A 15,489-nucleotide genomic window follows, 5' to 3' on the forward strand; every position below is an offset into this window, starting at 1 on the left:
GTTGCAGCTTTCTCTCGAAAATTTCCGTGCGAAATCTTGGCAATAAGACCGGAAGTGCTTGCTTCGCGCTTCTGCGGCTTTTTCAGAGAGCTGCCCAATTGGCAACAATGCATTTTTTATAATGATTGCACTGTACATGAGTATTTTGTGCAATGTGGGCGTCATGGGGTGCCATGGATACAGATCTATAATATATAAACGAGCAGTTTCTTTTGCGTAATTGTCGTATTTATCATGGTCAATTTTGTGGCCGCTTGAAATAGTCTCCAAAATTAATTTTAATCTGTATATTAATTCGAAATTGATACCTGTAATTTCTGAAGCAATTTGGGGATTCTCGAAAAATCTTCGGCTTGTATTTCCGTCATTTGTATTGCCGAAATTCGCCTTTGGCACGTCCACAAGCAATCCAGTTTACTTACGGAATCTCTCCTGGATTTATTGTTTCTTTTCTTTTTCCAATTGTTTTTCAGCTTCTGTTTTTCTTGCCCTATATTTTTTCACTGGTAATTTATACGTCAAATGCAGAATACTTTCAAATACTCTTATCCTAGCATGTAATACAGATTGAATTGAATTGCCCCATCATCAACACAATTTGCTCTGTCTAAGTTATTGAAGTCTTTTGAAGTAGCACAGCAAATATAACATCGGCTTGTCGATATAGTTCCTGTGGCAGCATTGCAGACCTTTCCGTCCACCATTGTCATTATGAATTCATATTTGACTCTAAATTGTTGGACACATAAGTCAAAATCGGTTGCAACAAGCGAGTTAATAGAATTATTGACATAATCAATTTCTTCTTTAGTGATATCAGTGGTCTCTTTGACAAACCTAAACCTTATTGGCCGACAGAACCTAGGAGAAGAGGGTGTGGGGTTTTCCCATACAGTTTTTTCATTTTTTTGTCCACATACTAATTTCAAAGGAACAAAGCAGCTTTGAAATATATTGGAATCACTGTCCTCATCACTATCAAACTTTTGCTTGTACTGCGATTGCTGGGATCCATCACAGCCCCATTTGCAGATTAATTTTAGAGTTTCGCGTTCTTTCTCTTTTAAATATAGTAAAACCTCTTCCAGGTACTCCGATAATCGTCTAACGGTAAGGTCGATCAAAGGCTGCAATTTAGCTTCCGCACTAGTGCTAGTTACAGTGCAAGCTTCAGGTGGCGGATAGCATTTCTTTTTTTCATTTTGTAGAAGACTGTTTCTTGTAACTTGACTTGAGCAGCATGCACTAGAGTATCTTCGTCGAAGTTGGAGCGAATATCTTGTGTTCTCCTTCGTTTACTTCTTTCACTGAGATCTCCAAAATTTTATGAGGTCGTCCTGACCGATTTGCCGTACTATCGGTAACAGGAATCGCAAAGGTCCCCTCGATTTACCTTATTTACCTTATTATTATTTACCTTAAATGCCTCGCCAACTAAGGCCATTGGCATGATACAGTACCTACCACCCCAGGGATGGGAAAAACCTACCGGTTATAACCTAAAACCGGTTTTTTTCCTCTGCAATAATCAGTTTTTCCGGTTTTTTTTGTTCCGGTTATAGGTTTTTCTTTTTAAAGTAATAACCGGTGAAAAACCGGATAAGCGGAAAACATACTGAATTCAGAGAAAAAATGGGAAAATGTTTTGCTCCCCGCGCGTAAATGAGAAATTTTCAGCTGACTGAAACCGATTTCACAACACTGATGACTGATTTCTATACTGATATAGACTATTTCCAATATCGATTCAATAGATCAATAGATCCAATAGATTTCCAATATCGATTCGAATGGGTATCGCAAACTAAAGCGCAATGTAAATGTAACATATTAGGTATTGGCTATGAATAAAAAACCGAACACCGGTTTATGGAATAATCGGTTATTTTTGACCGGTTATAACCGCTAGGTTAAACCGTAGGTAGAAAAAAACAGTATAACCGAAAACCGGTGTTTTGTCAACAACCGCCATCCCTATACCACCCCCTTAAATTTTGCAACCAGGAAATCCTCCTACGTCCCACATTTCTCTTTCCCGAGACTTTTCCTTGGATTATGAGTCTTAGCAGGGAGTAATTTTCTCCTTTCATTATATGGTTTACATATTCCAGCTTTCTCCTTTGGGTTTTATGACTTTGCATTCCTTCTCCATCTTCAGCAAAACACCTTAATTTGTTACTCTTTCTGTCCATGGTATTTTCAACATTTTCCTGTAACGAACGACTCAATGATTTTGATGTGTTCAATCTCAAATTAATCCCTTAATTTGTAATCTCACATTATTCTTAACTTCCTAAACTGTTATAGTTTCACCGTGTATAATTGATACATTGGGAAACATATCGAGTAATATTTTAATTATTAAAGTCCAGTAAACTTTCTGTAACCTAAATAAATTGTCAAATCGAGGTATTTCCATTTGAACTTCCTAAGTTTTGCAATAGCTGCCTCGATTAAACTGTAGTTTGAAAGATCATAGTTCTTGTTGCCACGAAAATTATTGATGATTTGTATATTTTGATGAGATTATAAATTAGCCAAAGGGACTATTTTGAGTCGCAGACTATTATAGAAAGTTACCTGACCAACAACTATAGTGTATTTATCAGTAGCTGTCAATAAAACCATATTTTGACTCCACACTTCAACCATTTATTTACCATCGTTGATCGAGAAGAAGCATACACAGGGCATTAGAAAACAATTCGAACCTGATATTTATATCGAACTGTCCAGATGTTTATCTTTTTTAGTGTCCAGGCTTCCATGCCGTAACCACACATACTATACCAAAACGTAGATATTAAAAAAAACAACTTTACCACAAGATGATGCTTTTAAAATATATTGATATACAAACAAATTAAACTAAAAGTCTAAACGTTCAGTACTGATGGTGTACACTATTTTGGTACTTGTCTGGGGAAATCTTTATTCAGATCAGCAAGTACGTATGCTACGGAAGCCCATAACGCTGTGGCTCTATCTAAGGCTGCAGGATCAAACACGTCCATGGTGTCCGCCTCAGTGTGATGATACCAAAAGTAATTTTCATTTCGATTTAGCAAAGTTGCAGTTGGTAAAATGTTCTTCCATATTGTAATATCGGATCCTGCGGAATCGACTAATTTGGTCTGTGTTGCATTTATTGGAGCCAGTAACCTGCAAATATTAAATGAACATAAGACAGGAATTAATTACATATAACTGGTAGATAAATTAAATTAGAATTTAGAATTTAAGGATATTTCTCGAGCTTTGCGAAGCTACATAAAACATTGGTCTAAAAATAAATGAAGACAACACAAAATACGTGGTCATTTCAAAACAAGAACGACGGCAAATAATAGACCGGTCTAGTTAGACTTAAAAATAGGAGTGAGGCTACCATAATTACCATCAAGCTGAAAATTGGCAGGATTGTTCAAAATACCATCATAAATGAAATCTAAAAAGTCCTTATAAATCCGACCCGTGCTAAAAAATTTACGCGGGGTTAAAGGTGACCAAATATGGTTTTTAGCGATTTTCAGCGAAACGGTAAGTTTTATCGTAAAATTAGCTCTAACAAAAAATGTAGGTTAGATAATTATCTATAAAAAATATCTTAATAGTTTTTTCCTAAGAGCCACTCTTTTTGAGATACAACGATTCAAAGAGTTGAAAGACTTCTAATCGTCATAATATATGTATTAGTACACCAGGTATATACATCACTGAAGCTGTAATACAAGTAAACATAATATTCTATCGGTCAACTTAACTTATATTACACATAATAATATAAGATTATAATGTTGATGATAATGTTTCTACTATACAGCTTGCGGTCTACCGAGGGATGCAATGTATAAGCTGTATTATATTACAGTGCCAACAAAAAAATCTTTACAAAGTGGATGTAACGCGAAAATAATAAGAATTATTTGAATTTTAAGGCTTAATCCCAACAAAAATAGTAAATTGATATGACAAAGTATTAAATTATAATAATTCTTTTTATTTATGCGCCTTAGTTCAATTTGTAAAGATGGATTTTGTCGGAATAAATACGTTCGTCGGCTAATCTAATCACCCTACCAATTCTTTTCTCAGAAGGCTTTGAACATAATGAAAGACAATACGATTACGATTGTTTTCAGAAGGTAAATATTAATATTAACAACATAAAAGCGACATACATCACTGATGGAGGATATCTATTACATCGCATTGTGTGGGATAGCGAAGAAACATTCAACGTTATCTTAGATAAATACGTTCAGTATAGTCCTGTCGCCAGGGGGGGTACAACGGCCTCGTTAATTCAGATGGACTTACTCAAGTTTTTTTTATGTATTTTGACCCGTAGAACACGAATTTTTTGGGTAACAGTTGATCCGGATGTCGATAAGATTGTTATAGACCAAGAACTTGAGGAATCAAATAACAGCGATTTTTGGCAAAACAAAACAATATTTTGTATTTTTTGGGCCATTTTAAGTAAAAAATATTTCTACAAGTTTTTTCGTAGGATGCACAGTTTTCGAGATAAACGCGGTTGAACTTTAAAAAAATCGAAAAATTGCAATTTTTGAACCCGAATAACTTTTGATTAAAAAATAAAATAGCAAGTCTGCTTACCGCATTTGAAAGTTTAAGTCAAATTATATCGGTTTTGATTATTTGCATTGGTAAAAATTTATTTTTTTATTGTTTAACAAAGCTATAAACACGTAGGGTTTCCCGTGCTTTTACATGCGTTTTAACGCATGTAACGTAGAAATAGTCTTGATTGCACTAGTACCTATTCTACCTACTCGTTCGATTTTAAATGAGAAATCATAGAAACATCACTCACGCACTAGTTGTTTGTAGCTTTGTTTAGCAATAACACAATAAATTTTTAGCAATGCAAATAATCAAAACCGACATAATTTGACTTGAACTTTCAAAGGCGCTAAGCAGAATTGCTATTTTATTTTTTAATCAAAAGTTATTCGGGTTTAAAAATTGCAGTTTTTCGATTTTTTGAAAGTTCAACCGCGTTTATCTCGAAAACTGTGCATCCTACTAAAAAACTTGTAGAAATATTTTTTGCTTAAAATGACCCAAAAAATACAAAATATTGTTTTGTTTTGCCAAAAATCGCTGTTATTTGATTTCTCAAGTTCTTGGTCTATAACAATCTTATCGACATCCGGATCAACTGTTACCCAAAAAACTCGTGTTCTACGGGTCAAAATACATAAAAAAAATTTGGGTAAGTCCATCTGAATTAACGAGGCCGTTGTACCCCCCCTGGCGACAGGACTAGTATGTACGGCGTCATTTTGGTCCCAGAGTTACTGTCATATCTGATGGCTATAATGATTTTACGAGAAATATTAAAGCTGCAGAACAACGTCGTAGAACTTCAGCAACATCTTCATCTTCTAATATTTTATTTGATCAATCTATGACAGTGTCTACCACTCAACAGAAATTTCTTGCAAATACTCACAACAAATCTAGGTTCATTTGAATGCTGAAAGATAAGTTTATTGCTGAAAATATATCGGTAAAACAAGATAATAATGATGCTGACGTAATGATAATTGAAACAGCCATAGAGCAATTCAATTTAACAAATACAACTATTGTTGTAGGTGAAGATGTAGACTTGCTCGTATTACTCACTGGTAGAACTCGAATCGAAAAAACTATCTTTTTTTTAGACCTGGAAAAGCTCAACACCAATCGGAAATATATTCATCGAAAAGTTTATCTACTTTTGCAAAATATCAAAATCATATACTATTTTTACACGCAATAACTGGCTGTGATACGACATCTGCATTTTTCAGGAGGGGTAAAACGACTGTTTTTAAAATGTTTGAAAAACAAGATTTACTTGAATGTGCTGAAGTTTCTAAACAAACTAATTCAACTCCACAAGAAGTTATTCCCAACGGAATTAGCTTTCTTTTCTCTATGTATGGAGCGCCTAAGAAAACTACGTGCTTAGATAAGTTTCGATTTGCATGTTTTTTTAAAAGTACTCGAAACAAAAAACAAGTTCAAGTGTGGCTTGGTTATCAGGTAAATCCAAAAGACTGGGGATGGAAATTAGTCGACAGTTCATTAGAACCAATTCAATCTTTACTCCCCCCTGAACCCTTTACTCCTGAACACAATTTTTTGCAACTGTAAAAAGGGATGTAACGCTAAATGTGGTTGCAAAAAAGTTGGACTGTTTTGTTTGGTAGCATGCACTAATTGTCAAAACCGGTCGTGCTCCAATGTTGAATCACCAACAATTGAGGATTCATTTGATTCTATCGAGGAGCCATGCGATGTGTGATTATTGGGACAATTTACTTGCACCCAGGATGAACAAGAAGAAGAAGAAGAAGAACAACAAGAAGAAAAAGAACAAGAAGAAGAAGAAGATGAAGAAGAGGAAGAAGAACAATGAGAAGAAGAACAAGGGAAGCAGAAGTATTAGAAAATTAATGACCAGTTTGATAAATTTCCCTTTTTTTAATTTATACCGCTTTATATAACTTTTATCATTTTTAAGCCTTGCCAATATCAATTATTAAATAGCTTTAAATTAAACAGAATCATAACAGATCCGTGGAATAGGCCTACTGGGGAAACCACGTTAAAAAAACGCGCTAAGTGCACTGCCTCAAAGGTGGTGTGCAAACGTGTGCGCATATTATGACGATTACCACTTTTTGAATCGTTATATCTCACAAATGGTGGCTCTCAGGAAAAAAAGTAATGAGACATTTTTTATAGATAATTATCTAATCTACATTTTTTGTTAGAACTAATTTTACGATAAATTTACCGTTTCGCTGAAAATCGCTAAAAACCATATTTGGTGACCTTTGACCCCGCGTAAAATTTTTAGCACGGGTCGGATTTATGAGGACTTTTTATATTTCATTTATGATGGTATTTTGAACAATCCTGCCAATTTTCAGCTTGATGGTAATTTTTGTAGCCTCGGATGCGTAAGTTGACCGGAGTATAAGACAAAACATTACTATAAAGGTGCGGCAGGCGGCAGACGGCAACTGCAGGTGGCAGTTAAGAGTTCTATAGACCAGTGTTTCTCAACCGCCGGTCCATGGACCGGCGCCGGTCCGTGGAAAAATTTTGCCGGTCCGCAGAAAATATGTTGCCTTTGCAAACCCCCCGCAAATTTCGCGCTCTGATACAGTGACATCCAACAGAAAAAGTTCGTTGGCATGCTGATTGTTGGAGAAATAAATTCCCAACATTAATATTTAGTAAAACTATATTTTGTTTCAATATTTTATTTAGTGGTTTGCGCCTTGTGTACACTTCACAAAGATGTTTCTATGTTTTTATGTTCTATAATTCAAAGTGTACACAAAGGCGCAATATTCAAAAAAAAAAGTTCGTTGCCAAGGTGTTGTTATATAGAATAATAAATAATAAAAAACGGGAAAGTAGGGCGTGTGTCCGATCCCACACAAAAATTACTTTAATACCAAAAGTTTGTGTTATTGTAATAAAATATTAGTTGTGAAAAGTGTCTTTAGTTATTCCTAGCTTCAGAAGTGTAAAACCAGTGTAAAATTATTTCCTTGGTGTTGCAAAAATCCAACATCAAGTTTGATCCAGTCGAGCCGGAAATAAAAAGAAGCTAGGAATTACTCAATTTCCAGAAGGTAAGAAACACACCTAATAAAAAAAAAAGAAGAAATTATTGAACAAAAAAGAAATTATTAGAAAAGAAATTACAAAAAAGAAAAATCATTAAAAAATTAATTTTGTAAAACGTCAAGCTCATACAATAGCGCCATCTATGTAAAAGAGGGCGAACGACCGACGTCGAATGGTTATCAAGCGATCGAGAGAAATAATCGATGTTTTATGAAATCGATCATATATGAAGTGACAGAAAACTGACATTGACAGTGAATACAAAATTAAATAAATTGACTGTTTGTGTTTTGGTTTGTAAATAATCGTCAACATTTTTGTTATTTTGATATTTAAAATAGTTTTTTTTACCTTTTAAGTTTTAGGTAGATTCATATAAAAAAAAAAATGCCCGCTAAAAAGGATATTGAAATGCTAAAAACTACAAAATCTCAAGAAATTCAGTCTATTAAAACTATTACAAGGTTTGTTGAAAAACATTTGGACAAAGAAATTTCTGAATTAATAATTAATCAATTACAAACTAGGAAAGACTTACTAATAGAAAATTTTAATAAACTTCAAGATCTTCATTGTGAAATTTTATGTTGTGAACAGGGGTATGCAGATTCCATTGATAATATTAGAGAGGAATACTTTGACACATTAGCTAAAATTAATAGTCAACTCTCAAAAACAGTAATACAGAGCGTAAGTACTAATCCACAAGATGTAAATAATTCTTTTTATTCTTCAAATATTCCACGAATAGAAATTCCTTGTTATGACGGCAAAGATTTAACAAGTTATAGACCTTTTATAGATTTATTTCTAGCTGTTTTTGATAGAAATAAGTCACTGCAAAATGTTGAAAAACTTTTTCATTTAAAGAATCATTTGGAAGGAGAGGCAAGAAGCCTAATAAATGATCTACCTCTAACAAATGACTCTTATAATGATGCATTGAGAATGTTAGATAACCGTTATAACAATGAAACAATATTAATAAATTCTCACATTTATTCACTACTTGACATTCCCTCCATTCAAAAAGGAACTTCCACCGCCTTACGTGAGTTCATTAGTAAAGTGAGACAGCAGTTAGGTGCACTAAAAAACTTAAAGCAACCCGTAGAAAGTTGGGATATGATCCTTATTTGCATTTTAACTAAAAAACTAGATCACTATACTAATAGATCATTTCAAATTGATAGGGACAACTCAAAATTGCCAAATTTAAAAGATTTCTTATCTTATATTGAAAATAGGGCTACAGCTTTAGAAACTGTAACCACTCCAGATAAAAAATGTAGCACTAACAAAGAAAGGTATCAAAAAACTCACTTGGCTACAAGTAAAGTCAAATTAGAAACCAGGTGTAGCTTTTGTTCATCCTCAGGCCATAAAATTTATAATTGTTCCAGTTTCAAATCTGTTTCAGTAAATGATAGAGTGTCTTTTATAGACAGTCATAAGGCTTGTCGAATTTGTTTGAATAATCATCCTGGTAGGTGTAAAATGAGTTTCAGGTGTTCAGTTTGTCGAAAAGAACATAATTCTCTTCTGCATGTGGACAGACAAACTCCATTAGACAGCACTGGACAGGGTAACAGTGGTAATGCAGACGATAGGGTGACTACATTTGGTTCAATAAGTGAAAACATTAATAATGTTCTGTTACCAACAGTGAAGGTAAAAATTAGAACAAAAAGGGGTGATTATATCACTGCCAGAGGTCTCCTGGATACAGGATCTCAAATATCATTAGTAACAAGTAGATTGGTAAGTAAATTAAACTTAAAAACATTTAATAATAATGTCAATATCTTAGGTATTTCTGAGAATATTACCAATGTGCAAAAGGCTGTAAATTTAAAAATTGAGTCATGTGTGTTTGATTATAGCACAAATATAAAATGTTCTGTGGTTGATAAAATTACTAGTGATATACCACAAACAAATTTCAATGTTTCAAATTTAAATATTCCTAAAAATATTAAATTGTCTGATGATGACTTCAATAAATCTGGCACAATTGATATATTGTTTGGGGCAAATATTTCATTTCATATTTTGCTCTCCGATAAAATACAAGTAGACCAGATTATATTACAAAATACTCTATTTGGGTTCATAGTTAGTGGTTCTGCTCCATCACTACAAATTTGTAATTTTTCTGCTTTTCATTTAAGCATGAAAAATAATTTAGAAAATATTGTTTCTCAATTTTGGGAAACCGAGAAGGTTCCAGAAATTTTTCCGGAATATTCGACAGAGCAGGAAGCTTGTGAGATTAATTTTGAAAATTCTTTGCAAGTAATAAATAATAAATACCCAGTTAAATTACCATTAAAACAAAATCTACCTGATTTGGATTTAGGAGATTCATTTTCTGTAGCATTAAAACGCTTTGAAAATCTAGAAAAAAGATTTAAAGTCAATCCTGAGCTGTACTCTCAATACAAAAGTTTTATTGATGAATATTTAGCTCTAAAGCATGCAAAAATAGTAAGTCTTAGTACATATGACTTAAATAGTGGTTCTTTATACTTCATGGCTCACCATCCAGTGATACGTGAAGACAAAAAAACAACAAAATTAAGAGTAGTCTTTGATGGCAGCATGAAATCAAAAAAGAAAAAATGCATCAATGATTATCTCTATAATGGTGCTGTAGTTCAAAATGAGCTCTTCGATATTCTTATTCTTTTTAGAAAATATAATTACGTCCTTTTGACAGATATTAAACAAATGTATAGAATGGTTTTGGTACATCCAGACCATTGCCAGTTACAAAATATTTTGTGGCGAGAGAAAAATGGCAGTTTACAATGTATTCAACTTCAAACTGTAACATATGGTTTAAGAAGTTCTTCCTTTTTAGCTACCAGATGTTTGGTAGAATTAGCCCGAACTGAAGGTAAACGCTATCCTTTGGCTTCTAAAGCTCTTCTTAATAACACCTACGTTGATGATATTTTGTGTGGGTGTGACACAATCGAAGAAACGATAAAACTAAAAAATGAACTTATCTCGCTGCTCAAATTAAGGTCCTTCGAGTTGCACAAATGGTGCTCAAATAATTTACAAATTTTAAATGATATTCCTAAAAATAAACAAAATTTTGATGAAATTAACATCAGCAAAAACGATTTAACGGTAAAGACTCTGGGATTGACTTATGATACAAAAACAGATAATTTTAAATTTAGTTGTCCAAAAGTTGATATAAATGAATGTGTAACTAAAAGACAGATTCTCAGTTTTGTTTCCAAATTTTATGATCCTTTGGGATTAGTGGGCCCAGTTTTAGTAGCTGCTAAGGTAATTATGCAAAAACTTTGGTTAAGTAAGGTCAAATGGGATGCTATAATTTCCAGTGAGTTACTTGACACTTGGAAAAATTTTGTTGAAAGCTTAATGAGCATGCCCACAGTGACTGTCCAAAGAAATTTAAACGTTACTGGTGCTCTTCATATTGAAATAGTTGGCTTTTGTGACTCCTCCTTGATTGCATATGGAGCTGTTATTTATGCGAGGACTATTTTTGAAAATAAAGTACATGTAAATTTGATTTGTTCCAAATCTAGGATTGTTCCTATAAACAAAAAACTAACTATGCCAAGACTTGAACTGAACAGTGCTTTGTTGCTTTCAAAACTATCTCACAAGGTTTTTGAACTGTTAAAAGATAAAGTCAGTAAGGTATTTTTATATTCAGATTCAAACATTGTCTTAGCTTGGATAAAATCCGAACCTTTGAAATTGAATCCCTATGTTGCCAATAGAATTATTAAAATTCAAGAAATGACATCCGAATTTAAATGGTTGTATATAAACACTAAGGAAAATCCAGCAGATTGTCTTTCTCGTGGACTTGAACCTCATGAAATTAATTCAAACAATCTTTGGTTTAATGGTCCTGAAATTCTTTCAAATATTGAATTCTTGCACTTTGAAATTCCATTTTCTACTCCAGACCATTTGCCTGAATATAAAGTTGTCACTTTAGCTAAGGTCAAACCAGAATCTTTCTTCATAAAATTCTCTAGCTTAACAAAACTTCAAAAAATAGTGGCTTATTGCCTACGATTTGTAAATAATATAAAAAATAAAAATAAAAAGATTACTGGAAGTTTAACAGTTGTAGAACTAGAAAATAGTCTTAAAACCATTATTAAGTATGAACAAAGTTTTCATTTTTCTGAGGAAATAAAATGTCTAACCAACAACACAGCAATTAAGTCTAATTTAAATTCTTTATATCCTTTCTTGGACTCTCAGGGACTGTTAAGAGTTGGTGGTAGACTGGAGAACTCAGATATTTCTTTTAATAAAAAACATCCTTTGATCGTTCCCAAAAACAATCATATCACTGATCTTTTGATTCACAGAGAGCACTTAAGACTTTTACATGCAGGTCCGAAACAAGTTTTAAGTTCATTAAATCAAAATTTTTGGATTATTAGTGCCACTAAAGAAATTAAAAGGATTTTGCACAAATGCGTAACCTGTTTTAAATGTAAGGCCAAGTGCAGTGAACAGTTAATGGGATCTCTTCCTGAACAAAGGGTACGTTCATCGAGGGTCTTTCAGAATGTTGGTATAGACTTCTGTGGTCCCTTCCAAATTAAACAGTCACGGATTAGAAAGTCTATAACGACAAAGGCATATATAGCATTTGTTTAGGCAATACGTAAAGTATCCTTAACAATAGTAACCTATACTTATTGTACGGTTATAGAGTATATTCCCATAGGTAAGCTGGTTAAGAGTAGATAACGATTTTTCATATGTAATTTAAAGTATTATCTGCATAAATGGCACAAAGAATATTTGCTACGAGAGGTATATGGTTCAAAATGCATACAGTATCACGACTAATAAGTTATGTTCACATACATGTAGAGTACTTACAGTTTTATTCCTTGATGACGTGTCACATCAGAGCTCTGATTGAATTCCATAATCCATTTGGTTCATTTGTAAGGCACTCACTAATACGCTAAATAAATCATCGTCGATAATACTGAGCAGATTGAATTATCTGAGCGGTATAAAACGATAGCAAAAAAAGCCGGTAAAATGCGGCCTTTTTACGAATAGCGGGAGCGTCGATAGATTAGAGATGATTCTCGTTAGGAAGCTTTTTACGATCTGCCCCGGCGAGGGGTTCAAATGCGAGTCTCAACAATAACCTGGAGTTTCCAGAAAGGTTACATAAATACTACTTGAATTTTAAGTAATCAGTAGTACAGGGGCGTAACTAATTATTTTAGTGAGCCGTGTATAATATATTCATTGTACATATTGCCGGGGGCGACAGGCGAGAGAGATGGCCTATATCACCTCGAAGAGAGGGGATTGGCAAAGATGTGCACAACGATAAGAAATGTTTGAAGAAATTAGAGTTTATATACACAAGGGGTAACAACGATAAAATGGAGGAAAACGATAAGTTTTCCCCCTAGGGATAGATTTTAATCTTCCAGGGGAATCACAGCGATTTTCGTAATACCACGAAGAAAATCACCGTGAGTAGTGTGAATCTTGACAGTACGAACTAGACCATCCTTACCAGGCAATACATCTATTACCCTGGCAGTTGGCCATAAGAGTGGAGGAGTACCATCCTCCTTCAACAGAACCAAATCCCCGATCTTGACAGGGTCAGTAGGGTCGGTCCATTTATTTCTTTGCTGCAGGAGGCAAAGATAGTCTTTTTTCCACAATTTCCAAAATTGCTGTTGAATTTTACTAATACGCTGAAAAAGATTCAACCTATTTTCAGGTATCTCTGAAACACTTGGTTCAGGGGGCGCGGTTAAACTTCTTTGAACTAAGAAGTGAGCTGGAGATAGGAAAGCGAAGTCATTGGCGTCAGACGACATCCTAGTGATGGGTCTCGAATTTAGAATAGCCTCGATTTGGCATAATACTGTGTTAAACACTTCAAAGGTGAAGTGGGAATTTCCTATAATTCGATAGAGGTGATACTTCACACTCTTTATTCCTACCTCATGGAGGCCGAATTGATGGGGGTTGCGGGGAACACCCATCTTGAAAGTTATGGAGTTTTGAGTACAGAATTCCTTAATCTGTTCCGAATTATTTTGATTTAAGAAAAAATCATAGAATTCGCGCATTTCATTTTTTGCCCCATGGAAATTTGTGGCATTGTCGCTCCAAATAATACTGGGCGTGGATCTTCTGGCAATAAACCTTTTCAGAGTAAGAATATAGGCTTCTGCGCTTAATCCTGTGACGAGTTCGATATGAACACATTTAGTGCTCATGCAAATGAAATAGGCTACGTATGCTTTGTAAAGCGGTGCCTTCCTCAAATGTGAGGACTTAATTAAGAAGAACCCCCCATAGTCCACTGAGACGACTTGGAAGGGTCTAGTGGGGAGTACACGATCGGGATGCATATCTGCCATCTGTTGAACAGAATTGGGTGTCATGAATCGGAAACAGTTTACACACTTACGAATTAAGCGTTTAATCTGTCTTAATCCGTCAATTGGCCAGTACTTCATTTTGACATACGAAAGTACTGTTTGCGCGCCTGAATGTAATAACTTATGATGAGCTTGAGTCAAGATTAGTTCTACAACTCGACATTTAGAAGGAAGTAGAATGGGGTGTTTTTGATTATACGATATGGGGGCGTGTCGGAGACGTCCTCCCACACGAATCAGCCCATCATTATGTTGTAGGAAGGGGTTGAGTTTACGAATGGCTTTATTGGTCACGAGTTTAGCATTTTTCAATTCAAGAATCTCTTTTTTAAAGTAGATACTTTGGATATACCTGATGATCGCGTGATCAGCGATCTCCATTTCGGGTGGCGTCAATATATCCGTATCTCGTGGAGAGTTATTTATTTTCTTTTTAATATTACTGATGAATCTAAAAAGATAAGCGACAATTCTTTGAATTTTACGAAAAGAAGAAGATTTAGCGAATAGATTTTCAAAGGTGTCGTTGAGTTCGTGATTTGTTGCTATGTTTGAGACAACTAACTTCCTTAATTCAGGAAGATCATCCTGAAAATGAGGAATTTGATGAAGAGAAAAATCGATGGGATTGTCTCTAATAAAGCTAGGTCCGCATAACCAGTCTTCGGTGGTCTGGGGATTATCAAAGACATTTATCCCTCTGGAAGCGGGGTCAGCGATGTTTTCGTGACTTCTGACGAAATGGAAATCACAAGGAAAAGTTTCCAACAAGGAATTGACCTTTTGAATTCTGTTTTGTACAAAAATGTTCCAAATGTGTTTTTTAGAAAGTATCCAAGACAAGGCAATTGTAGAGTCAGCAAAGAGATGAGATGAAGATATACTCAAATTTTTCTTGAAGATGTGAAAAAGTCTATGAGCCAGAGTGACTCCCAACACTATTCCACAAAGTTCCAATTTGGGGATGGTGAGTTTATTTTTTAGCGGAGAAATTTTGTTTTTAGAAGCGATAAGCCGCGACGATACAGAAAAGTCTGAGTATGTCGCTTTGAGATACACACAAGTGCTGTATATTTTTTCCGATGCGTCGGTGAAAATAATTAATTGAACATCAACAACTTTCTTTTGTAAAAGTAAGCATCGAGGTACCTTGACCTCTTCTATAGTTTTGAATGTCGATAAGAGGTTTTGCCAATTTTTCATAATGATGGGTGAGTCAATGGGTTGATCCCAGTCCAATTTCTGGGACCATATTTCCTGTATCAAGAGCTTAGCGTTCACAAGGACAGGGGATAACCATCCTAGCGGGTCATACAAAGTAGCAATGTAGGAGAGAATAGTACGTTTAGTAACAACATTAGCCAATTTGAAGATAGGAGTTTTAAAC

General features: G+C 34.4%; 1 protein-coding gene across 2 annotated transcripts in view; it reads right to left on the reverse strand.

Annotated features, from left to right (window-relative positions):
* Positions 1-2,829: 2,829 nt before the first annotated feature.
* LOC114329001 (carboxypeptidase Q-like) overlaps positions 2,830-15,489 on the reverse strand; it is a 61,190-nt gene continuing 48,530 nt past the window's right edge. For both annotated transcript variants that reach the window (XM_050662710.1, XM_028278012.2), the window contains one exon: positions 2,830-3,162. In XM_050662710.1, coding sequence (XP_050518667.1) covers positions 2,904-3,162 — 259 coding nt within the window. In that variant the 3' untranslated portion in view covers positions 2,830-2,903. The remainder of the gene's footprint in view (positions 3,163-15,489) is intronic.

This window comes from Diabrotica virgifera, chromosome 9 (genome assembly GCF_917563875.1).
Source record: "Diabrotica virgifera virgifera chromosome 9, PGI_DIABVI_V3a".
Lineage (NCBI taxonomy): Eukaryota > Metazoa > Arthropoda > Insecta > Coleoptera > Chrysomelidae > Diabrotica > Diabrotica virgifera.